The sequence below is a fragment of the Cenococcum geophilum genome (genome assembly GCF_001692895.1).
Source record: "Cenococcum geophilum 1.58 unplaced genomic scaffold K441scaffold_62, whole genome shotgun sequence".
In the NCBI taxonomy this organism is placed as follows: domain Eukaryota; kingdom Fungi; phylum Ascomycota; class Dothideomycetes; order Gloniales; family Gloniaceae; genus Cenococcum; species Cenococcum geophilum.
In genome coordinates, this window is record NW_027137620.1 from 964659 (window position 1) to 989328 (window position 24670).

General features: G+C 45.7%; 5 protein-coding genes across 5 annotated transcripts; 2 read left to right on the forward strand and 3 right to left on the reverse strand.

The window, feature by feature from the left end:
* Positions 1-815: 815 nt before the first annotated feature.
* On the forward strand, positions 816-1299 carry K441DRAFT_668421 (uncharacterized protein; the record flags this gene model as incomplete). The annotated part of the gene is made up of 3 exons (XM_067650002.1): positions 816-927; positions 958-975; positions 1030-1299. Coding segments are annotated over 3 exons (252 nt in total), but the record flags the coding sequence as incomplete, so codon positions are not given.
* Positions 1300-9951: 8652 nt separating this feature from the next.
* On the reverse strand, positions 9952-11942 carry K441DRAFT_668422 (DUF500-domain-containing protein). The gene is made up of 5 exons (XM_067650003.1): positions 11815-11942; positions 11656-11759; positions 10476-11539; positions 10031-10421; positions 9952-9976 (listed from the first exon to the last, which is right to left on the reverse strand). Exons 1-4 carry the CDS (start codon positions 11855-11857, stop codon positions 10400-10402), a joined length of 1233 nt encoding a protein of 410 aa, XP_067498437.1. The 5' UTR covers positions 11858-11942; the 3' UTR covers positions 9952-9976; positions 10031-10399.
* A 4154-nt stretch (positions 11943-16096) lies between these two features.
* Positions 16097-17918, reverse strand: K441DRAFT_668424 (uncharacterized protein). Its single transcript, XM_067650004.1, has one exon. The coding sequence runs from the start codon at positions 17433-17435 to the stop codon at positions 16362-16364; it is 1074 nt and encodes a 357-aa protein (XP_067498438.1). The 5' UTR covers positions 17436-17918; the 3' UTR covers positions 16097-16361.
* A 140-nt stretch (positions 17919-18058) lies between these two features.
* Positions 18059-21413, forward strand: K441DRAFT_668425 (putative translation elongation factor EF-1 subunit). The gene is made up of 7 exons (XM_067650005.1): positions 18059-18288; positions 18352-18372; positions 18441-18572; positions 18621-18734; positions 19536-19577; positions 19629-19811; positions 19863-21413. Exons 1-7 carry the CDS (start codon positions 18192-18194, stop codon positions 21080-21082), a joined length of 1809 nt encoding a protein of 602 aa, XP_067498439.1. The 5' UTR covers positions 18059-18191; the 3' UTR covers positions 21083-21413.
* Positions 21414-21578: 165 nt separating this feature from the next.
* On the reverse strand, positions 21579-24535 carry K441DRAFT_681520 (uncharacterized protein; the record flags this gene model as incomplete). The annotated part of the gene is made up of 4 exons (XM_067651483.1): positions 21579-21760; positions 21834-24188; positions 24239-24343; positions 24421-24535. The coding sequence occupies 4 exons, from the start codon at positions 24533-24535 to the stop codon at positions 21579-21581; spliced, it is 2757 nt and encodes a 918-aa protein (XP_067498440.1).
* Positions 24536-24670: the final 135 nt, after the last annotated feature.

Consider the following 24670-nt stretch of genomic DNA (forward strand, 5'->3'; position numbering starts at 1 on the left):
ATATAACTATGCCAAATACTCCCTCTGTTCGCTCTACTGCATCTAGTTCTTCTACTCCAACACCTACCACCCCCAACCATCGCATTCACCGAGCAATTGCCCGTCTTAATAGACGGGAGAGACGCAAGGAATAGGAGCGGGAGGAGCAAGCTACAGAACGTATTCAACATCGCCAACGGCTTTAGGAAAGCAACGCTCGAGCGCTTATTCCTTACTCCCTAAGATACACAATCAAAGGCCTCTATTACTATCTTCAAGAACCTATCTCTCGCATTACTACATTGGTTAAGCAACCATATTCTACTGTCTACTACATTATCAATAAAGCGCAGACCCCAATATATGGTGGCTATCAAAATGCTCTTACATACGGCTCGCCAATTCAGCGTTAACTAGTTAATTTCCTAGAGTCAAATACTTAGGCGCGTCGCCTTACCTACTCAGAGCTTTCCTTCTACGCAGGAGTCCCTTATTCCGACTCTACAGTCGCCCAATATCTTAAAAAGGAGGGCTTTTAACGCTACATTACTCATGCAAAGCCCTGGCTTACTACAGCTCACTATCACGCCCGGTTAGCATTCGTATTAGCTTACCGTCACTTCTAAAAAGAGGATTAGTGGAGAGTTATATAGATAGATAAGGCAGCTATATATCATAGTAGGCACCAGCGGCTCTATGTTATTAGAAGACCTAATAAACAATATCATCCTAACTACCTCCGTCCTAAGTTTACTAATATACCTTATACAATAGTATAGGCTGCATTCTACGGTATAAAAAAAGGGCCTCTACTATTTTAGAACAAGGAAGAATAGGGCAATATTACGGCGCAGGGCTTCTTAAATTACATCTATCCAAAGCTTAAAGAATTCTACGACTTCTATAACGCTAAGTATAGCATATATTTCCCTAATTACGAATTTGGAAGTACCCTAATAATTATATAAATGGATAGAGCTCCCTATTATAAAGCTTGTATTACCATAGCTAAGTTCCAGAAAGACAATATTAAGTTACTTCAGTAGCTAGCAAACAGCCCAGATCTTAACCTAATTAAGGCCGTTTGGAATTTAATAAAGACTCAATTAGCTAAGCGGAAGCCTCGCCCGTTAACAAAAAAAGCAATACAAGCAGCCATTAAATCTAAATAGGAGAATCTGGAGGCCTGCTACTTTAAGGAACTAGTTACTTCTATGCCTACACGCCTTTAGGCAGTAATTAAAGCAGAAGGGGGACCTACCAAGTAGTAGAGGACAGTAGAAAGCTTAGAGGATAATTAGGATCTTAGAGGACAATTAGAAGCTTAGAGGACGATCAGGAGCTTAGAGGAGACATTTAAATAGTCGTTTAATTGCTAAGCGTTAATTTTAACACTCATTTAGCTACTATAACTTTAGAAATATTCGTATATAGGCAGTCTACCATACAATCATTAGTTTTAAAAAGCTTCATAAATTTTTAATATTAAGGTCTTTTGAAGCTCGCTGCCAAGACGGGGAAACTCATACTAATCTATATGAGGATTTCCGCCCGAGAGGCGTCACTAGTAAGGCGCTAACAACCGGAATTGACGAGGTGGTGTAGGTTGAGTTTGTGGCGCGGACAGGCGATCAAGCTGGCAGAATTCGGCAGAATTTGGTTAAAGCGTCGGGTTTCATCTGTCGAGTGTTTTACCGAGACAATCCTGCTATAACTGGGCTAGTCCCGTTACACTCTTGCTATTATAACGTTAGGTTGCCTTACCGATTTTTATTGCTTTATCTACGGTCCTACCTTTTATACGCCTTTTCTTCTACCTATTAGTCTATTAATATAAGCCTAATATAGCTTTCTAATAAAAAAAACTTAATTAATATTACTAAATATATTGGAGTATTATATAATTTACGTAGCATAATACAACGGATATATTTAAAAAAAAAAAGGCAGGAAGTTAAGGTCGATAGCGTTAGAGTACGGTTAAGATATCGCTAGACTCGAATCGTTATAGCCAAAGCTCGGTTCCGTGAAGTTGTTCCTTTAAACCCTTGCTAAGTAGGTATGCCAAAATCTTAACTTTCTGCGGGACATACTCTAAGATAGATGAATTAGATACGAAGATAATTCATCTTTGTCGCTGAGCTCAGTGTTAGTTAGTTATATACTTACTAACGTAGTGCAGCTCTATGCTTATTTTATCGACGAAGCCACCAATTCACTAGCGCTTGCCGACGGGCTGGCATACAGAATGACTGGGCAAACAATATAGTTAAAACCAACTATAGAAACTCTATGTAGAGAGAGCTGGCACACTAAGAGTACCACAGCGTCCCTTGCGAAAATAGTTGATGCAGAGCCAGCAATTACTAATTCCAGGCCGGGGCCGTTCTGCCGGTCTTTTATTCTTCTTTTTATACTGCCCTAACGGCCTTTTATACCTTAGATTCTAACAATAAAATACACCCGCCTCCTTTACTGTTGGCCCTTAATTTCTTAAATATGTACTACTCTATAGGCTTCTAGAGTCCTTACCGCTATTTTAAAGCATGGCTAGTAGAGCTACCTATTACTAATACCGCTTTTTAGAGCCATTCCTGGACGCTTCTTCTTAATTAGGTTAATATACGGCCTAAATTTTTAGTTGCAAGCTGGCCTTCCACATTTTACTTATCCCGAATTTTTAGCTATTTACGGTTTTTTCTATCCTTTAGAACTTCGCTCGTAATAACTTAGGTAGAAGAATATCTTATTATTATTTGTAGGAACTAGAGCTCTTGCTACACCTGGCCCAAAAAGACCAAAACCAACTAAAAGAACCCTGAAAAACACCTAGAGAATCCCCCTGAGATGCATGCATCGTAGGGGAGGCACACGTCAAACGACGGTAGCTCGCACTCGCGCGCGACCGCTAGAACTACGCCTAGCAATGGCCCTCTATAATAAAGACAGGCGAATACCACACCACAAAGCGGAAATACCTCTATTAAGAAGGCATCTGATAAAATATAAAGCCTATTAGACACGTCTAGTATCTAAAATTATAGGGGAGTAACCGTTAGCTATAACGAACTAATATAGCTAGCAGAATAGCTCCGCTAGTCTAGTGAACCTTAGGCGCCCCTTTAGTAAACCCTTAATTAAATCCTCTAACGGCTAAGCAAAATTAAAAATAAGCATAACCCCCCCTTACCGGCGAACCGTACCTAGGCCGCCGTAGCTATGCTTTTACAGCATAAGGAACCTACCCCCCTTAAGTTAATAACCGGGCATATAATTATAATATAACCAAATATAGAATAAGTAGAGGGGCTTAGGGGATAATTAGAAATAGAAGTCCTTATAAAGATATATAAAGAGGTTTATAACGCTGTTATAGTCCGACACCTTAAGAGCAAAAATATTAGAGTCACCCTAAAGGACTAATAGGTAAAGGAACGAGCTATAAGGGTAAGGGATAGGCTAGGAGAACGTATTAGTATAAAAGTACTCCGTAAGGATTACCTAGTTAAAGTCCCAGCGGTTCCTATAAGCCTTAGGGTAGAAAAGGGACGCTAGGCGGATAACACAGCAATTATATAAGAGATAGTAAAATAAACGGAACGCCTTATACTAGGACTCGAAATCACCCGAATTTAATAGCTTTAATAGAAAAATGTAAACTAAGTATATAATAAGAATAATAAGAGGATATAAGGGTTACCGGAGACTCGCTAGGGAGACGCTGGACGAACGCATGGCTCCCTTATTGTTAGTATATATATACTAGGAATGCAAAAACTCCTTATCTAAAAAGGAATAATTATAAATAGCCTTATATATAACACAAGGCTCTATAACCATAGACTATACCTAGAACGATGCTATCGCTATATATAATGGGGATATACCTAATCTATATGCGCAGTATAGGTGTGCTACGGCCACTATATAGGCCCCCATGATACGAGATATTACTTAAATTAAAACTAAATAAAATACGCGAACTGCTACCAAAGTATATATAAGGCGTAGGAGAGAGAAGACTATATTAAATACAGGAGACGGAAGGTAAGGGCTTAACAGCTATGGGAATAACTGCACGCTAGGTTATATAAATGGAAATAATAGGCGATAAGCTAAGGGGACGTAGGTGCTTTCCTAGCGTTTCCTACCTTTAATACTAGAGGGCTAGGCTAGCTATTCTAAGCCTTAACGGGCCAGAAGCGACGCTGCGCGACATTACCAGACCAATTAGGAATATAAGGGTTACAGGGGACATAAGGGAGAGGACGCCCTGTAGGAAGACCCCTATAGATAGCAATAGTAGGCTTAAGACCAGGATAATTAAGAATTAGACTTAATACGGTAAATATAACATTTGCAGCCGACCTATAAAGGGTATATAGCCAACTAGTAAGAACAGGGGAAGAACCGGTAATAATAATAGATTTAGATATAGAAGCGTTAACAGGAACATAAGATATGGGAATGGAAAGCTCTATATAAAATAAGTAGTAACTAAGGTGTAGATATAAGAGACAGAAGCTCTAAATATCCTAGAGAAAGTGGAAATAGAAAAAGTGAGGAACAAAGGAGAGTCGAAGGACCCTTACTGGGGGTCCGCCACCTATCTATTATATAGTATAACTNCGGCAACACAAACCACCGCCTTATAAGGCCCCTACTAGACAGTCTAGACCTAGAGAAACACTATATCCTTACTATATAAGAGCCGTATTATAATACCTTTATATAATTAATATACTGCCCCTAAGGATTTTAGCTCCTATACGAACTAAAAGCAGCCATATATGTATGCTTTATAATTAATAAGGCTATTAGCCTATCCTTATGGTTATAGCAGGCAGTTAACCTAGATATTATAGTTATAATAATCTAAACATATAGGGGACCGGTACAAATTATTAATGTATATAACCCTAGGGTTGAAGGGGTCCTATAAATAGAGAATATTATATCGGTAATAAGCTTACTGGAAACCGAAGGTATAGAGTCTATCCTATTAGGAGATATAAACCTCCACCACCCGCGGTAGGGGGGTATTTATATTACTGCAGACTAACAGTTAGAGTGCCTACTAAGAGCTATAGATATCTAGGGCCTTAAGCTAGCCACCCCCCCAGGAGCAATTATATGGCAATGAGGCACCGCTAGAAGTATAATTGACCTTATATTTATAGACGAAGGCCTATACCAGAGACTTAAAAGGTGCAACCCCAAAGAAGAATAGGCACTTACCCTAGACTATATCCCTATTTAGATATAGCTAGACCTAGATACTAAAGCGCAACTAAATAGAAAAAGATATGTAATAAGGAAGCTTAAGATAAATAGTTTCCTTAATATAGTTAAATAACAACTCTAAGACCTAGAAGAAATCCACCCAATACCAAACGAGCGAGGCCCATTAACTACCCCTAAGGAAATTAACCGAAGACTAGAAAGGATCTAGGCAGCAATTAAAAATAGGCTAAAAGAGTACTGCCCGATCTTAAAACCGGGCCCCTATACGCAATACGTATAGTCTATATAATACGCAGTTCTAGTTACTAGCTAATAATAAGTAAGAAGGAAATATATAAGCAGCTATAACCCTAAAGACAAGAGATAATATAAAGATATAAGAAACCAGCTAAAGAATACCCTAAAAAAAGAAGTAAGGAATAACTGGAGACGGTTTATAAACGAGTATACTTCTAACCTAAGCCTCCCCTATAATAAGGGCCTTTGGGATATAGTAAAATGGGTAAAGAAAAAGGCAGGGCGCCTAGTAGAAGACCTATACCTACTACCCCTATAAAGAGCAGGAGAATTATAGGCTATAAACGACAATAATAAGAAGGCAAAGATCCTTATAGAAAGGTTCTTCCCCTAACTAGCTCTAGTAGACCTTAGTAATATTACAGGCGAAATACCGGTAACTCGCCTATAGGTTAACAGCGATATAATAACAGAGGAAATGGCTAGAACTATTAGCCGCCTTTTAAATAATATAGTACTAGGACTAGATAGGATTCTAAATAAGGCCCTAAAAACCTATGGGCCACTTATAGCACCTTAGCTTACAGATATAGCTAGAGCATGCTTTGCTATAGGCTACTACCCGCGACTTAGAAGATCTATAATAACGGTTGTCTTATAAAAAGAAGGTAAAGCAGATTACTTAATCCCAGGAAGCTACCGCCCTATTGCCTTAGAAAANACCCTTAGNAAGATCTTANAAAGGGTAATAGCGGAANNNATAGCAGANACGGNANANNAANACGCCCTACTACTATAAAGCTAAATAGGGGCAAGAAAGAACCGCTTAACACTATTAGTACTTACGCTACTCGCTGCCACTATTAAATCTGCATAGGCGATGCGAAAGGACTTTATAGTATTAATGCTTAGCCTAGACATTAGTGGTGCCTATAATAATATACCCTATAAGCGTCTTCTGCATATCCTTAGGGTAAAGGGCTTCCTAGAATGGATTATATAATTTGTCTAAGGGTTTATAGGCTAGAAAGAAACATTACTAGTCTTCAGCGGATACTAGAGCCCCCCTATTGCAGTTATAACAGGAATACTACAAGGATTACCCCTCTCGCCTATACTCTTCCTTTTCTTTATAAGTAACCTACTTAACTCTTTTAAGGAAGGGGCGACCTAGGGGATAGGCTTTGTTAACAATACAAACCTAATTATATACGGGCCAACAGCTATAAAGAACTGTAGAACACTAAAGAAAGCCTATAATACTTATATAGAGTAGGCAAAACGTTATAAAGTCCAATTTTTACTAGAGAAATACTAGCTAATCTATTTTATAAGAAAACGCAACTAATCTGCAGATCTCTAGCATATAATTTATATCTAAGGCTTTAGGGGTTAACCAGTTTAGGGCCTAAGGGTATTAGGAGTATAGGTAGACAGCAAGCTCCGGTAGAGCGTATATACGGCGTAAGCGGCCTATAAAGGCTAAGTATAGTTTATCGCTTTATCTAGGATTGTTAATTCTATATAGGGTCCATACTTCCAAAGGTCACGCCTACTATATATAGCAGTCGTCCGGCCAACTATAATATATAGATCCAGTATCTGGGCCATTAGAGAAACTAAGAAGGGCCCCCTAAAATTACTCCTTAAACTACTTTAAAAGGTCTAAACAGCCTGCCTTTAGAGTATTATAGGCGGGTATAAGTAAACGGCCATAGTACTGCTTAAGAAGGAATCCAATATTCCCCCCCTATAGTTATATATTAAAGCCGCTATAATATAAAGAACGTAAAATAAATGTAACTCTAATGTTATAAAGTATATTAAGACACGCTTAAGTAAACTATAGAGGGACCCTAGGGTGCCCCGTAGGAGAATAAACCAATAACCCTAAAGTAGGGAAGAGATATTAGAGAAACAGGTAAAGAAAGCAGAAGAAGAATAGTGCCGCTTTAGGGCCTAGGCCTATATAGAGGAGGAAGGGAGACGCGTAAGAGGTTAGTAAAGATAATAGTAAGATAGAGAAAGGAGCTAAAGTAGAATACGCAAGAACGCCGGAAAACCATCTACCGTAATATAATACTGGTTAGACTAACGCTAAAGAGGTAAATGGGAGTTAAAGGTATAGAGGCTGACTTAGGCAAGACGAACCTAAGCTATAGTATAGTTAACGCTATAGGGGGTAAATACCTAAGGGCTCCGAGAAGGCCTAACAAAGGCAGAAAATATAATAGCAACACTTTTAAGAACAGGAATAATAGGACTAAAAGATTGGCTTTACTAGGTAGGTGTCCTAGTAGGTAGCCCGAGATGCGAATATAGCTAGCTAAGACAGACACCAAAACACATAATACTGCTATGCCCCCTACGCACTAATTAAGAAATAATACTCTTAGCAGCTGGCACAGAGAACTATAATACACTACTCTTAATATAAAAAGGCCTTAAGGCGGTTACCTAGTAGCTTATTAGTTAAAATATGCTAAATTAGTTCTGGGTTGCAAGGGAAATAGTAATAGAAGGTAAGGAGGCGAGTAGCAGGTGCCCCCTAGTAACTCTATAGTAGTAGAGTAAAAGTTTATAATACTAGCGCGTCCGTAGGCTTATTACGGCAGCAGTAGTTCCTAAGGAGGTTAAATAGTAAGGTAGTAGAGCACTATAGGCGACTCGCAGGCGCTAAGTAGGCGAGTCCTAAAAGGCAGGGAGATAGATCACAGGGTTTTCTCATTTTTCTTAAATAGAGTTTTCTCCCCACATATAAATAAGGAGTAGTCTACGTGGGCCCAGTAGGGATCCAAATCGGACGTTAAGCAATGAATTATTATTATTATTATTAATAACTTAGGTAGATATATTTTGCCTCTATTCTTAGCTAGATTACCTTTCTTAACGGGGTTAAGCCATAACAAGGACAGCTTATTGGCCTTAGAATGCATCTGTAGAACCCTTATTATAATAGCTATAAGTAATTTAGAGGTTTAATATCCGGGAATCTTCCTATATCGGGTATAGCTTTGCAACACTCTTTATACTAATTAAATATCGCCTTTAGGGTAAACTGCTTTCTTTAACCCTTATTACTAAGAGTACTAAGTAGGACTATAATAATATCTTTAGTAAGGATTAGCCAGAACGTAGAGTTAAGAGGGTAGAATCTAATAGCAACAGCCTAAAGGTTTATTATGCGAGCAGGCCTTATATAAAACCAGTACTAATAGCCCTTTCTTAAATAATCGTCTTTAAAAAAGTTATTAAGGATATATTAATTATATTCTAACCACCTTTAAATTTTACTTCCCTGGCCTATAGCAGAACTAACGTATAGACCTAGTCCATGAGTTTAAGAGCCCACTCTTGTCTCTTTACCATTATTAAGTATAATACTCTCTATAATAATGTTAATGTATATAATCTAGCCGCCTAAATTATTATCTAATTAGCGGGAAGGTGCTAGTAGGCTATTAATTACAACCTCTGGCTTTCCTAAAGCTACCTGGGCTTGCTTAGGGAAGTGAGATAAAAGAATGTTAAAAACTTTATTAACTTTAAGCTTGCTGAGTACAATCCAAAAATTCGTTAAAAGCGGTGCATTCGTGGACGACTCGGCTTCCTTTGAAAATGGATTCGCCTTGACAAGATCGCTTAGGCGATGGATTATGCGTCGTAATCGTTGTCGAAAACGTTCCCCGCATTCGATTGAAATTGGGCCGCGGGCTTGTGCGGGGTCTGGTTCGGATCCAGAGGTAATTCTTTCGAAAACGTTTTTCGTGTCAGACGAAGCATTGATATGATTGCCGCTCCAAAGAACACCGTCTGCAAAATATCCCTCCTTTTGTCTGCTATTCTCTCTACCCGTGAGGTTAAATAGTGGCCGTCCTGGTTATTGTACGCACGGCCTGTCGCAGCGAACCTAAATCATCCAAGATATGGGGGAAGAATGAGATTGCAAAAAAGCCTGTCCAGGGGGGGTGTGCAACTAGAAGTGCCCTATATTAAAGTCGTTCCCTTTTTGCCACTATAAGACTTTATAAGAGGTATTCGTAGAGCTTGTTATTATTAGTGGCGTTATTAGCTATTAAGCAGTTAAACTTATATTTAAATTAATACTTCTAAATAACCGTTGCTAAAGCTATTGCTACGTTCTTAGCTATATACGATCCTCGTATCGTAAAAGTCCTATAAGGATTAATTATAACTTGCTGTGAGGGGATCTTGTAGACAGGGGGCTATAAGGACACGATTGGAACAGGATAGATTGGTGAGAGAGACGAATCCTTGAGGAGGTAAGGCCTCTGGGATCGTGGAGACTATATACTACGGGCACGTGCCTCCGGCACGTGACCGGCGACCATCCGAGGGGCGTCCGGGGGTTGTCCTGAGGGCAACCCGAGGTGTCCGCAATAATATCCCTTACACTTGCTACCTTTATTAACTAAGTAGGCTACTACACTTAAGTAGTGACATTCTATTTGTCGACGTCTGGGTATCGCAGCTGATATGGATTTTACTTTATAAGGTAAGGAGGTCTTTAATATTAAGGCGTCGGCGCTTAAAGGTTACTCTATCTCAGTAAGCGACAGACGGCAGCCGAGACCTCCTAAATATAGCGCGGGACCGGTGCGGTCCGCGGGATAGCTATTTGGATTTGTTCACGGATGCAAAGGGCGAAGTGGGAGAGGTTCGAGGATATAAAAATGGATAGGTTCGAAATGAAAGTCCTCCAGACGCCTTGCTATGCCCCTCCAAAAAAAAATAGACTCGCTCTCTGACAACGACCTAGAGGATGTATATCCAACGCCGTACGGAAACAAAGCTTACAGTGATCGGTCTAGATATATTGAAGGAGACTAGGGATATATGGAGGGTAGTGACAGGAGCTCTGGTGGTAAAGAATTCGTGGGTGTTCGTTGGGCGTCGTAGTATAGTGTTGTTGGTTAGATCAGATTGTTTCGACGTAGTTGCTGGAAGACTCCGTTAGCAAATGGCTAAATTTCAAGCATCCTGCATCTGGTTACCTTGGGAATATTCCTTCTCGATTTCCAATCCTCCCGGTCCACCAATCCGTCTCATTTTCTGTCTTCTTCAAAATAGTAATAACCTCGCCCTTCTTGAAACCCAAATCACCCGGTTGATCCGGTTCAAAAGTAAACTTCGCGATCGCCTGGCCCGGTCCCATCATGGCTTTCTTAAACACCGGCTTCGGCGCTGTAGGTCGGGTCGGCCTTGGTTTGCCATTGAAATTGAAGTCATCGCTGAAACCGCTACCACTACGATTGCGGCTCTCGAGGCGATCGAAGGTTTCGTTTGGATTGGCCCGCGTGGTGAACGAGCGGTTGACTCCTTGCGAAGGAGTGCGGTCATAGACATCATCTGCCCATGTGCTAGAGCGTTGAGGCTTGTCATGATAAACGTAGTCATCACCATCAGCGGTTGCTCCTGTTCGGTTCGTCCTGACGCCCTCACCGTACGCGGATCCTTTCCGTCCTTGCCAGACCACGTCTTCGTGTGCATCATCGTATACGGGGATGTCGTTGTACATGGCGTCCGCACTCGCAGCACCTGCGACACCAGAGAAAACCCGCGAGTGCAAGACCCGCATGAGCGGCTCTGCTGCAGGTGGAACGGGAACTTGGCCGTTGAGAAGCTCCTGCGCCGTCCACCGTCTGCCGTAGAGTTTCTCGTTCGCATCTCTTCGCTCAATGATCGCGCTACCTTCCAAAGACACACCGGCGAACAAGCCCTTGGTCTTCGAGTATGAGAATATCCCTGCGACGCTCTTCAAGCTAGCCGCGCCTGCCGCTTCTGCATTTCGCCCAACCGGCCCTGCAGCTATCGAGACATTGCCTCCCAGTGTAATTGATCCGGCCTGCGCGAATGTTTTGACCGCGGATGCGTCGTTAAGGATGAACACGAAATCGGTAAGCTCGAAGCCAATCTGTCCGCCAAATCCGCCGCCCAACGTGCCGATGGCCGTCGGTGCGGACCAGGTTCCGTCCGTAAGACGCGCAACAACAACACCGGAGCCGAAGCGCGCAGTACCTAGGAATCCGGCTTTGAAGACAGTAAGGATTGCGAGGCCCTATACAGATTTGAATCGTTAGAAGCGAGGTCTAGCTGCCTAAGACTGGATTGTTTTTGGGGGGGATACAGTGGAATTGAAAGGTCGATCTCTCCTCCAGGATGAGGGTCACACACCTTCGCATTTGCAAGTATCTGAGGCGGAATGATCTTGTCTGGTCCGAATGATTGTCGTGGGTCAACGAAAGACGCCAGAATCTTCCCAGTCTTTCTGCATTCGCCTGAGCACCCATCAGCAACGTCATAGCCAAAACCGCCCAGTGGGGTAATACGCACTTCTCATAGAAGAGGGGAGCGGGTTGTTGATTCCTAGAGGCATCTTGAAGGAGGTATAGAGCTCTGCTAATGATTGCTTGTAGAGAATTTTATAGAGGCAAGGACGGCTCTTGAGACGTCGTCTCGAGCTTTTTCGGCTTGGGCGGAGGGCGGGGTGGCTGTGCGACAAGGGTGACGTTTGGGCTGGTAGGCTGGGCTGTCGTGCGACCACCGACATCATTGTCAAATCCCTACCAATTTTTTGATTGATTAGACCTGCAACACATTCTCCAACAATTCAGTTTTCCTTCTACAAATTAATGCTTTACTACTACACTTGGCGACACAGGAGTACAGTTCCTCGAAGTCACCGCTGGTTTAAGACGATACCGCAACTGTTGTACGAAATGTATCCAGGATGCCCTGTTCGGCCACAGCCACGATTTCATTGTCCCGACACTGCTGACCGACGACCGCCTCACCACTACGCGTCAAATATATACAGGTATTCACGCGCAAAATGGCTTTCGAAGCGGCGGTATACTTTCTGTGGATTGGCATTCGCCTCTGCCAAGGGAGCTGACGAAGCCTTACAGAAAAAGGAAGAATGGAAGAAGAAATCTGGAATTCGCGCAGAACATTAAGGGGCCGTTCGGTTGCAACTCCATATTCAATATGGAGGCTCCATATTTAACCGAAATGGAGCTCAAATCTGAATATGAGGTTGTCGTTCGGTAAATCTGACGACTTTTGAATATGGAGCTCCTCCATATCGGTAAGCGCGTCAAATTTGCAAGCTATACTATATGCAGTAGTTGAAATGAGGTTCTTGGCACCATTTCAATATGGAGCTTCGAGCTCCAGTTCCATATTCCATATTAATATGGAGCTCCCACATACGCGCTAAAGTAATGACTTCTTGTAATATGGCAGCTCCACACGCCCCGATTGTAATACTGCAGTCGCATTTGCAAGCCTTATATAACGTTATTATCTTAATCCTTGTGATCGTAATAAGCTTGTTTTCGGGGCGTCGCAGGCGTCGCAGTAACTCTACTACGGCTCGTACGGGAGGTAGGCAAAGATGTAGGAAACGTCGATCGCAGAGAGGGCGTTGGCCGAGGAGGAGGCTCCATTACTACACCAGAGTAGGGAGTCGCGATAGAGGCCTGGTGGCAGAATGGGGGTCATTCAAATCGCTCACTGACGGCAATCACGCATTATGCGAAGTCAAATATGGAGCCTCATATGGAGCCTCACCGAACAATCGACTCAATTACATATTCAAATGAGCCACGGTAGTAGCCGCCACTAATTACAAAACGGGTGACACTAAAAGGCGCACGGATTGACAGATTATGAATATGGAGGCGATTTGCAACCGAACGGTCCCTAAGAAGAACCAGGCGCAGTCCGTTTAATTGTTTAGTAAGCCACAATCATTTTGGACAAGCTTTGAATGCCTCCGGATTGATTTGTACAGGTTTGTTAAGTAGAGCGCTTTTCGAGATTTAATGTAACTTTTATGAGGCTGACAATAAATCGCCCCAAGGCGTCCTCTCAGGCCGGGTTGGAGGGGTGAGTTGGAGTAATTGGTAACAATTAAGCCCCTCACGCAAAGCATCGGACCCTTCAGTCAAGAAAGCCATTCCCTTGGTGAATCAAATTCTACTCGTTAGTTTTTAATTCGTTCTCGAGGTCCTCAAGAGTCTGCTCATTGGGATGTGGGATAACTGAAAGATGGGCTCACCGCGCCGCAATGGTTTCAACACTCATCATTGTACAAAATCCAGACGGGAGAGAGAAGGCAAAATCCTAACATCACACCAGCTGCCTACATCGTTTCAGGATTAAAGAGCGCCAGAGGTCAACGAGGGAGAAGTTTGGTGGTTGGCTCGTTTCACAACTGCATGCCTCCGCGTCATTCAACTTCAACTTTAGCTTCAGCCTTTTCATATAATCTCCTCGCCCAACGCACCAGCCTTACTGGATACTTAAGTTAAAGCACTTAAATAGATCCCGGTTTGAAACCGTCGCCCTCCTCAAATAAGACTCTCAAGATACGTTCTGCCCATTCCACCCCGTAGCTGAGAAAAAGGTGGGTTATTGGGCTATTTGGTGTCTCGATTTTGCGGGCAAAGTCTTTATTTCAGGTGCTAAGATGTTTTACCAGATGTCTCAACTTGCAAGGTAAAGCGGATGGCTTTCACCTAGTATAATGAGGCTCTATGGCAGCGCTTGAGCGGAGGAGGCTCCATGTAGACATCTTTTAACACTGACCAACGTGTGCCGTCAAGTTGGAAAATAATATCAAACAACATCTCGGTCTTGCAAGCTTAACTTCGAAAATAATCACTCTTTACAGATAGTGAGAAAAACCTCCAATATTTCAAATGGGCTTAAAAACCTTAAAGCAGCTTTGTGCGGCTTATTCTACTTCTTATAACTCTCTGTCTCTCCTGCTACGCCCAACCAACCATGCAGCATGCCCCTGAGAATGCCACAATCGATACCACTAGTGAAACCGCTGACAATAAATGCTAGTATCGGCTAGCAAGAAAACTCTTCACGCAGAGGAACTGTGGACATTCTCCAAAGCTCTCTTTTCACAATCCTCATCTGTACCTGGACTGTGCGGCACCTCGATATTCCCGCCCAAGTGATAGCAAACGGAGGAGGCTCTTCCGGAATATTTGGTTCCGGAATTCTTGCTCGTCCATGCCGTCATGGAACGCAAAATGGCTTTCGAGTCTCTGCAACATCTGAAAGGCTTTAATAGCGCCTTAGTTAGTGACCGATCGCGGTGGAATGCGCTCAAAGAAAAAGTCCGAAAATTGTGTAAACGTTTACACTCACGCTCGCCACCGGATCCAGTCGCTAACTCTCTCATGCCACCACCTTCTTCTGAATGTCAGGTTCCTGTCATGCGGAATCACACCCACGCATACTACGCCAATGTGGGTGAATTTCATCTCGCTGTGAGGAGCGAGCTGACCGAATGCTCCCTTTCCCTACGTTGGCTGAGCGTTACACATGGATGATTGCCATTATCCTGTCTCTTATCCTACCACCGCTTTCAGTTTACAGTGGCATTTTACAATTGCGGGCAATTCGCGAACGAGCACACTTGTTTCCCCTTTCACTCTGGCTCAGTACTATAACAGAAGCAAACAGTTCCTAGATACGTTTGCGAGCACATATCAAGGCAATATGCTTTCTAATTTAGTTGGAAAGTGAATCAAGGTGGGCCAAGCTGTGCATATCATGAGCTCTTCGAGGTGGCCCCAGTCTTTCTATTTCAGGCTTTTTCTAAGAGAGCGGGTGCTGCAGAAGAATTCTTATTTGTCTGCCAAGACAACTCCACTGTTGGAGTGTCAAATTCGAGGGTATTTTCAACCTTGGACGCAACACCCGAATACTGAGCCATTCAATCTTCCGCAAATAATTTACAACATGCCAGCCCCAGCTCTCACTGAGAGAGCTGAGTTTTCTCTACGGTACAACATTGTTCACCAAAATAATCTAAAGTGTAATTTCTACGAGGGTCTGAAATACAAAGTGTTACGGGTCACTCGCGATGGCTCATTACTCCTCTATCCTATAGCACGACTTAGTCAGGGCTCCCAACGATAACCTTATTCATTCATTTATCGCGATATGCTTATCGTTATGAAGTGACATCGATACGATATTGAATCTTATGAATGAATGTATATCCATAAGCTTATGAATATATATATATATATATGATTTAGAGCGTTGGTGGTAGTCGGTAGTGTTGTAAAGGGGTAGTGTAGTGTTCGCAAAGGATTGTAAATACGGCTATCGTTCTAAAATATACGCACGAGCAAAAATTTATTAATTTATATTAAGGTGGATGCCGGAGCTATTGATGAGCTTATTGGTTGGAGGGGCAGAAGGGGGGTGACGATTTGGGAGGACTCCAAAGACGATCGCCTCCCTCAAACGCCTTGCCAAGCCTGGTGATATTGCTTATTAAGTCAATATCGCGATATTATCGCGATAATGAATATCTGGAGGCCTTAATGATATGAATACGATAAGTGGTATGAATATAAATTCATTCATTAACGGGAGCCATGGTTTTGTCTTTTTAATTACCTTGTTTCACCATGCTATTGACGCTTTTGCACTTAACTACGTGGCTATGTCTAGATAGGAATACCATAGAGCACGAGAATACTGTTGTAGTTAATTTCCTAATGATCAAAGGGTCCAAAGAGGACTTGGAATAAAGACAAGAGGCTAAAATGGACACCCTGACATCCTGCCGGCTGACGGTCCGCATTTTGCTCATTATGGCTGTATCGACGGTTCTCAGCCACCTCGTCCACCCGTGTCGAACAGGACGATCAAGGATAAGAACTCTGGTCTATTGCAAGAGGCTGTAGCCTCATTAAATACACGAAAATGAGTAGATCAAGACACCCCCGATCTAAGCTTGATATGGTGTAGTGATCGACACCGGGCCGACAACCCGGCATAGTAGTGCCCGATGTCACAATGCTACACCACTGCGTTAAGTCCCCACCCCTCGCTTCGTCTCCTTAGTTCTGCTCATACTCCTTCAGAGCAACATCCCATGCTGATTTTTGATACGTGCCCATAGAGCACCGCTGGGGCGGCGGGATATACCGTCTCCTTGTCGCAGTATGTATGGTCTCCTGAAACGCCTCTTCTACATACGGCCCCATCGGACGGGGTCCGAAATACGGAGGCAGTGTGCCGCAATGGCCCTTACAGCCCTCCCCTCCTTTCGTGACGGACTGGTGATGACACTCCCAGCCGCCCTGCGATTGAACGACGTCGTGAACGCGCTTGAACCGGAGCAGTTTCGCGTCCCACTGCAGCCGCATCTTGTTCGGGCAGTTCTGGTCGACGCAGGCGGGGTCCTCGCAGTCCGGGATGCTGGGCACGGGCTGGCTGGCGGCAGCTAGCGTCGCCAGTGCAGGAGGGCTCAGGTAGCTTTGTATCTGGTCCGTCAGCTCTGGCGGCAGCTTCTCCCCGGCCACCTTCCACACCATCATTTCGATTGCTTGGATCCGCTGCACGGCGCGGAGGAAGGTGTAGGAGCGCGCGAAGTAGTCTCTGTTGAGCCACAGCCCGTGTTTCTGACGCTCAGCTTCGATCGAGCTAATGGCAGCGGAGACGTCGCTGGCCTCGATGGAGGTTGAGGTTGGGGTCCGAGATGCCCACCATCGCATGGATAGCGCGAGCAGTGCTTCGTCTGTGGATATGAGTGCTTGGATGATGTCCTCCTCGCTATCTACGCCTTGGGCGCGGTGGGTGGCGGAGACAGAGGTGGCGCAGTATAGGGATGGTAGGAACGGGAGCGAGGGTCGAACGGCGAGGATTGCGTATCCTAGATCGGCTAGGAGTCGGAAAATGGGACGGATGCTGTCTGGGAGGGTGGAGAAATGCTGTATGATTGGGATAAGGGATTGAAGGTGGTTAGCGCGAGCGCTTGGTTTGAGTTCCGAGACGGGGTAGCTGTATATCTCGGAGCGGAGAAGGGATATAAGACTTGAGATTTGGATTGGCGGATATGAGACGTTGGATTTAGTCTGGAGGAGAGCCTTGTTAAGTTCAGCGGAAAGCATGGCTGGATTTCTTGAGCTCATGACGATGACGGCAGAGTAAAATTCTATTCTTGGGCGAAAGGAAGAATTATATGTAGGAAGGAAAATATAATGGAAAATGATAACTCGTGTACTTCGAGTGGAAGTGCAGATGTAATGTATAGGTTCGAATATGTCGACGGCTACGCAGGGTGTTAACGCGACAGCGCCTGAATATATTGACCGGCGTTGCGGCGCAGTACAACACTGCCGTGATCAAATAAACTTCTGAATGCCTGATCAACTGTCATTGCTCAATTATTTACTGTGGCAAAGACTTGGTGGAGGCTGGAATTGGGGATGCCTGATGTGGCGTAGTTGCTGAGCCACAGCTTACATGAGCCTATAAGGCAGCAGTTTAAGAGTAGTTAACCAGAATGAGATTCTAAGCGTTCTTTATAGGCTGCCTATGGAATATGAATCCAGCGTTCTGCATAGCGTAACTAGTTTCGAGTACAATAATGAAGTCTTCAAAGGAGAGCATGAATATGTGAAGGATGGATGGTTGTTTCTCCAAGGTTGTGACGTAGATTTGGCTACTAGACCACGAACGAACTAGCGCGGGGAATCGTGCCCTCGGGACGTTGATTTCGAGTGGCTGTTGGATTTGACAACATCACGCCAACTAAACCCTGGACATATACCCTTTATTGTTTTGACCTCCCTCAAACATATACGACAACCTTTCCTCGGCCACTCCTCCTCTCATCTACACAAATTCTCTAATTTTCCGGAGCAGAAAACAGTACTCAGCTAACGATGCCCCCGAAGACCGGCCATCAGAGGGTAAAACAACTCGACTATGATGAGGACGGCCTGTACGATGATGATTATTCCGACGAAGGGGGAGGAGATGGTGAGTACCTAACCATGGACTATAGTACAAATAAGGACATCTGCTAATTAGCGCCGCGTTCAGGGTTGGGTCCCGAAGATAGAGGTACCACAGCTCACAGTTTACTCCACCACTTCTGAAACAATTTATACTTATTTCCCTCGGGACCTCAGAGCAGATGCGGCAAGGCACAGTGCAAGTTAAGGCAGCTCTCGACCCTAGCATATCGGTATCGGATGTAGAGATACAGGAAGCTTTATGGCATTATTACTACGACGTTGGCAAATCCGTTACATACCTAAAGAGTAAGATAGCGATCACTTCAATTAGCGCATTGAGCTAATTGGGCTTAGACAAGCATGCTCCTGCCCCTAAAGCTGCCACGCAAGCAAATAAACCCAAACAAGTGTCTCGATTTGATCAGGCAGCAAACTCGGCTGCGAAAATAGAGGGAAAGAAGGCCTCGGGTAAGTCAAATATTCTCATTTCAGACTCGAAGAAATGTACATGCTGCCCTCCGGTGCTAGTTGGATCTGGAATGTATCCTTGTCTTGTAGCCAGCCAACATCGCATTTCAAGAATCCTACTAAGCTCAGATTGGTCTTAACACTGTCCAGGCGCAGTGTTTCCATATCCAATTCCACGCCAATTATCATATGAGCATGTGGCGGTCTCTGCGGCTAAGTTCTTCCATGAAACACCCTGGTTGAATGTGCCAATCCATCGCCGCGGAGAGATTATGGTGGAATCCCTGTATCCTCGTGGTGGACTTCTTGGAGGTTCTTCCAAACCTTCCAAATTAGCCGCCCTCGCAGCTGCTCGTAAGAAGAAACAAGAAGAGGGAAAGGCTGCCTCGGGCCCTGCAAGCGCTGATGGACACCCTGACAAGGAGCCTGATAGAGCTGTCGCTCTTCTTGATCGGCTAAATATTAAAGGCAAAGCAAAGGAGAACGCTTCGCCGATCCTTGGATTGTCTGAACGGCCAGGCGAACTGCTGAAATCAAAATCGGCTCGAACTAGGTATCCAGTTCGCAGGAAGAAATCTCCAAGCCCACCGCCTGTCCAAAGGCAAGAAGAACCTTCCAGTCCAGTATCAGAACCTAGCACCATTGTGGAAATCCCAGATCTCCGGGCCCCTCCATCAACATTCGCTGCTACAATGATCGGTACTAGTCATATAGAGTTCCAACCACGATCCCCGGAGGGCAGCATGTTTTCATTACCATATGCACATGAAAAAGTGTTTACTAATGCGAATCCATTTGCAGGTCCTAGCCCGGACGACATTGTGACGAATGCGCAGGCGAAAGGTGCGCGCCGCGCTTGATTTCGACAATGGTTCCTAATCTAATGTATAACAGGCCACAAACCCAAGAAAGGTCACTCAAAACAGGCCAATGGAGACAAATTAATCAACAAACTTGCTGAGTCTGTCTCCTCCTTGACAGTTGAAGAGACTCCAAAGGTGAAAAGCAAAAATCTCAACGTATTGCAAGAGTTCGAGAACTCCAACATGAAGAAAGCGGCAAGCTTTGTGGTTATCGGTAAGGCTTCAAATCCTTGGAAAATTAGTCCAGTAGACTAATTCCACGTAGGCCACGTTGATCATGGTAAAAGCACTCTCATGGGCCGTCTTCTTTACGATCTCAAAGTCATTGATCAACGTTCTGTGGACAAACTTCGAAAAGAAGCTGAAACCATTGGCAAGTCATCCTTCGCTCTTGCCTGGGTGATGGACCAGACATCTGAAGAGCGAAGCCGTGGCGTGACTGTTGATATCGCAACAAACTATTTTGAGACCGAAAAAACGCGTTTTACGATTCTGGATGCACCAGGCCATCAGGATTTCATTCCTAACATGATTGCCGGCGCCAGCCAGGCTGATTTTGCGGTTCTTGTCATAGATGCAGGGACGAATAGTTTTGAATCTGGACTAAAGGGTCAAACGAAAGAACATGCATTACTGGTACGAAGTATGGGAGTTCAGAGGCTCGTCATCGCTGTTAATAAGATGGATACTATCTCCTGGAGCCAAGCGCGATTCGACGAGATATCCCAGCAAATGACCGCTTTCCTAACCGCCGCCTCATTTTCTCCCAAGAATCTGGCTTTCATCCCCTGTGCTGGCCTTATTGGAGACAACATCATCCGGCCGCCCCCTGAAGGCACCATACCCGGAAACTGGTACACAGGCCCCACCCTCGTCGAAGCGCTCGACGCCTCGGAGCCCGCCAAACGCGCCCTCTCCCTCCCCCTCCGCCTCACCGTTTCCGACGTCTTTAGAGGCGGCATCATGAACCCGCTCTCCATCTCCGGGCGCCTGGACGCCGGCTCTCTCCAGGTCGGCGACGCGGTCCTCGCGATGCCCGCCGGCGAAACCGCCACCGTCAAGGGCATCGAGGTCGAGGGCGAGCCCGTCGACTGGGCCGTCGCGGGCCACATCGCCACGCTGCACCTCGCCGACATCGACGCCGTCCACCTGCGCCTCGGCGACATAATCTGCTCCCCTGCGGCCCCGATCAAGAACGTCAAGGCCTTCCAGGCTAAGATCCTGGCCTTCGAGCACGTTGTTCCGATGTCGGTCGATGTTTTTAGGGGCCGCATGAATGCGCCAGCGAAGGTTGCGAGGCTAGTGGCTGTGCTGAATAAGCAGAGTGGGGAGGTGGAGAAGAAGAGGCCGCGGATTGTGCAGCCGGGCTCGGTGGCGAGAGTCGTGGTTGAGATGGAGCGCGAGATGCCGCTGGATTTCGGCACGAGGATCGTGCTAAGGGCGGATGGCGCGACGGTGGCGGCGGGGTTGTTGGAGAGTGTGTGAGGCGTAGTGCATGGCTTGGCGTTTTAGGTTTGAGTGAGGTTCTGGTGGGAAAAGGGCTTCGGGTTAGCAGGCGAGCTGAGATGGGAACGATGTGCATATGGATAAAAAAGGAATATAGGCGATCCTGGGTGAGGTGGTAGGCTCGGATGGCCTCCACTTGTCGGACGGTTTTTCATGATATCCTTGATATTCAAAAATCTCAATATCATGTCAAGTAGGACACTTGTGCGTAAAGTACCCATTTTTGGACTCTAGAAACGCGGTGAACACAGCTGGCAGATAAATTAGATGCCCTCCGATCAGATTGGGATATCTCAATGTACACCCACAAAACTCCTTCTCCAGGCCGTAGCGTTCCATAAATGTCCTCAACCTAAGCCAAACCAGTAACCATTCGCCAATCCTAAAACAATTCCTGTGCACCTAAATCCTTTCCACCGGGGTTCCGTAAAGCAATGACACTCATGAAAGCATACAAGTCGTCCCAAAATATGATTTACCGCAGTACGGGAATATCCAGAATCCACTGTTCCGTTTCCTCTCCGCTTGTCTCGTCGGCCTTAATGGCCATCTTCCGAAGATAAGCGGCCTGCTGCGTGATTTCCTCGACATTATACCGCCGTAGGATACCGCCAGGTCTGCAGTATCTCTTGAAGATCTTCTCGAAGACTTGAGGGCCTGGTAACAAAACCAGTATGTGTCAACTCCGCACGAAGGCACGTTGCCACGAAACAGACAAAGAGCCGCTCACCTTGATAGATTCTCAAACCATCCAAAAGAGCCAAGCACTGCTCATCCGTCCACTCCGGCCCCTCCGGCGGCATCCCTCCGCCCTGCTCCGGCCGCCTCGACCCATCCCGGTCCTTGAACACGGTGACGCGCTCAAACGGCACGCCATTGGCATCCAGATCCACCACGTCATAAATCTGGCTTTTCATACGCAAGTGGTCGTGCCGGTAGACATCCGGCTCGCAGCACATGCGCGCGACGTGCAGGAGGTGCCAGTGCGTTTTGCGCGCCGCGAGCTTGGCGGCATCTTCGCGCCGGCGCGCCGCCTGCTCTTCCGCCTGCCTCCACGCCTCGTCCTGCGCTTCGCGGGCTCTTCTAGTCGCGATGGCTTTTTCCTGGCTGCGGAGCTCGGCGCTTAAAGCTTTCGCGATGGAGCGCAGTGGTCTGATGACGCCGTGCCTGATGGGTCTGACGATCGCAAGGGAAGTGTCTGGTTTCTCGGGCCATTTTTTGACGCTGGCTTCTAGGGACAGGATTAGTTCGATGAACGCGAGGACTGTGGCGAGAGAGTCGGTGTCTAGAGCGTAACCGTCGTTGGAGGATTCGGGGACTTTGGTAGAGTAGTAACTGGTGATTTTTACGAGGAGGCGCACGAGAGACGGAAATGTACGGGCGTAGATATCTTGTACAAGCTTAAGCTTATCTTCGTTGGTACTGTTCACTTTGAGGTCATTTATAATTTCATGGATGTTGACGAGGGAGTTGAGGAGCCCTTCGTCAGTTTCTAGGCCATAGCCCGTCGCAGCCGGCTCGAAGAGTTCGCGGGTGTCTCGACACTCTCGAGATATTTCCTGGCCTGTGTTGGTGGCAAAGGGGTGTTTGCTCTTTAGGTCTTCGATGGTTTTAGCCACCTTTTGTAGCGTAGGCATTTGTCCGTACAACTCTTCCGTCGTATCCTCGTTGCAGCTTGACAGGCCAACCTGATCATCTTGGACTGCCATTTGTTCTACGTATTCTTCATCTTGACTCTCACTCTCGTCCTCTTCCTCATCCTCAATGGGATCGTGGGATACTTGACTGGTAATCTTTTTGACTAGGTGTGAAGGCTTGCTTTTCAAGCGGCCACTTGCTTCGCCTTTTAAGCCTTGCGCTCGTCTTGGTCCGCTCCGTATCTGCCGTGCAATATTATTGGATGGTTGCTGATGGCCACCAGCTGTGCTTTCCTCCACTGACGCATCGGATTCCACTTCCCCCTCTTCCTCTTCCTCCATATCTTGGGCTAGTTGTTCCCCTGCCCTTCTGTTTCCTCGAGTACTATGTGTGGCCTGAGGTTTGGTCTGTTTCCCGAGCCCCTTTTTTTCTCGAGCTCTATTTGCTGACTGTGCTCGGGTTTGTGTTGCAAGCACAGCTTTATTTGATTTACTTCCTTGGCTAGCAGTGGCTCTGATGCTTCTAGTCTCCCTTGAAGATGCCGCGGGTATGTCGGACTTTTGTAAGGCACGAGGCCTCCCACGCTTGGCAGGATTTGCTTTGTTGGCCTTTTCATCGTTATCTTGCACGTATTCAGCAGGATCTGCCGAACGCGTGTTGCTATCCGTGAGACGAGGTCTACCGCGTTTAGCAGGGTGATTGGGAGGATTGGAAGCCTCCATGGCCGGTCCTTGTTTGGAGCTAGACTTCGTTCCATTGGAGGCTTTCGCAGGTTCCCGAGCCTTTTCCAAACGGGAAGGTCGCCCACGTTTGGGAGGTTGGCGCTGCGCGACTTCGATTTCCTTGATGTCGTCGTTAGACTTCCTTTTCTTGTGCTTAACCACCACCTCAACGGATTTGTTCTGTTCGGTTGTCCCTAGCTCGGTCATGGGGCTTCCTCCACTAAGGCGACTGCTTTTTCGTCGGTGGCTACTTGAGGGTGGGCTTGATCTAATCTCGAAATCATCCTGTTCAGTGCTCTTAGAAGTCCGACGGACTGTAGGGAAAGCCGATGGCTGCGGTTCATCACGATTTAGATCAGGGGTTGCATTCCCAGCAGTCTTACCGCGCCTACTTGTGCCTTGTCCATCTCTACCCTCTCGGGTAGTATTGGCCTTGCGTGGCGTTGGTTGACTTGAGCTAGGGAGGTCATACTCATCTCGCCTCCGTTGTGGATATTTTGTGAGATTCTCGGGAGTCTTGGTAGGTTTCCGTAGTTTACCGGAGCTCTGAGGATTCGAGCCTGGCCGAGTGACAGGCCTTAGCTTGCCTGTAGACGCAGTGGGGGCAGCTGCAGCTTCGCCCGCTCTTATGGGAAGACGATGGCTGGTATGTGTGGGCGGGGGTGATGTGCTAATGGCACGAGAGGAATTTAAGAGGTTCGAGAACTCGGCGGCGGTTGCAAGCCCTGCAGCTTGTTTAGAGGTGTGAGAATAGAGGAGAATGCTGCTCTCGTACTTGTTTCTAGAATCAATTGTGTGGAGACAAGTTCCTGTTGAGAATCTTTACTCTCGCTCGGACTCTCGCTCGGAGTAGGAGAGAATAAATTGTCGTCTAAAGATTCTAGGGTTAGGGTTAGGGCAAGCTCGTTAAAGGACTGTGGAGTAAGATACCCACTGGAGGATTATGAAATTTACTACCTAAGAATAGGTCCCAGGGTTCCTCGCCTTGAGGGTTATTCTCTCCATTATACTCTTCACTGTGGGACCTGGTTGAGGAGGGCAGCTCATCTGAGAAAGCGGACAATTTGGCCATATCGAAACTGGGTATATTAGAGCAGTCTATAGGTTGAGCGAATACATTCGTATAATAGACACGGTAGTACGGAGGTGATGGTGGGAATGAGAGGTGGGGGCGGTTGGGGTCGTCGCGAGGGCCAACGCGCTGTCA

Excerpts from the sequence above, each read along its gene's own strand:
- K441DRAFT_668422 (XM_067650003.1), bottom strand. The coding sequence starts at position 11,857 with ATGCCTCTAGGAATCAACAACCCGCTCCCCTCTTCTATGAGAA. Across the intron at positions 11,760-11,814 it reads GCTCCCCTCTTCTATGAGAA|GCGAATGCAGAAAGACTGGG; the intron begins GTGCGTATTACC and ends ATGGGTGCTCAG. Across the intron at positions 10,422-10,475 it reads CGAGAAGGAATATTCCCAAG|CAACTACGTCGAAACAATCT; the intron begins GTAACCAGATGC and ends GGAGTCTTCCAG.
- K441DRAFT_668424 (XM_067650004.1), bottom strand. The coding sequence starts at position 17,435 with ATGAGCTCAAGAAATCCAGCCATGCTTTCCGCTGAACTTAACAAGGCT.
- K441DRAFT_668425 (XM_067650005.1), top strand. The coding sequence starts at position 18,192 with ATGCCCCCGAAGACCGGCCATCAGAGGGTAAAACAACTCGACTATGAT. Across the intron at positions 18,373-18,440 it reads GTTGGGTCCCGAAGATAGAG|AGCAGATGCGGCAAGGCACA; the intron begins GTACCACAGCTC and ends TCGGGACCTCAG. Across the intron at positions 18,573-18,620 it reads ATCCGTTACATACCTAAAGA|ACAAGCATGCTCCTGCCCCT; the intron begins GTAAGATAGCGA and ends AATTGGGCTTAG.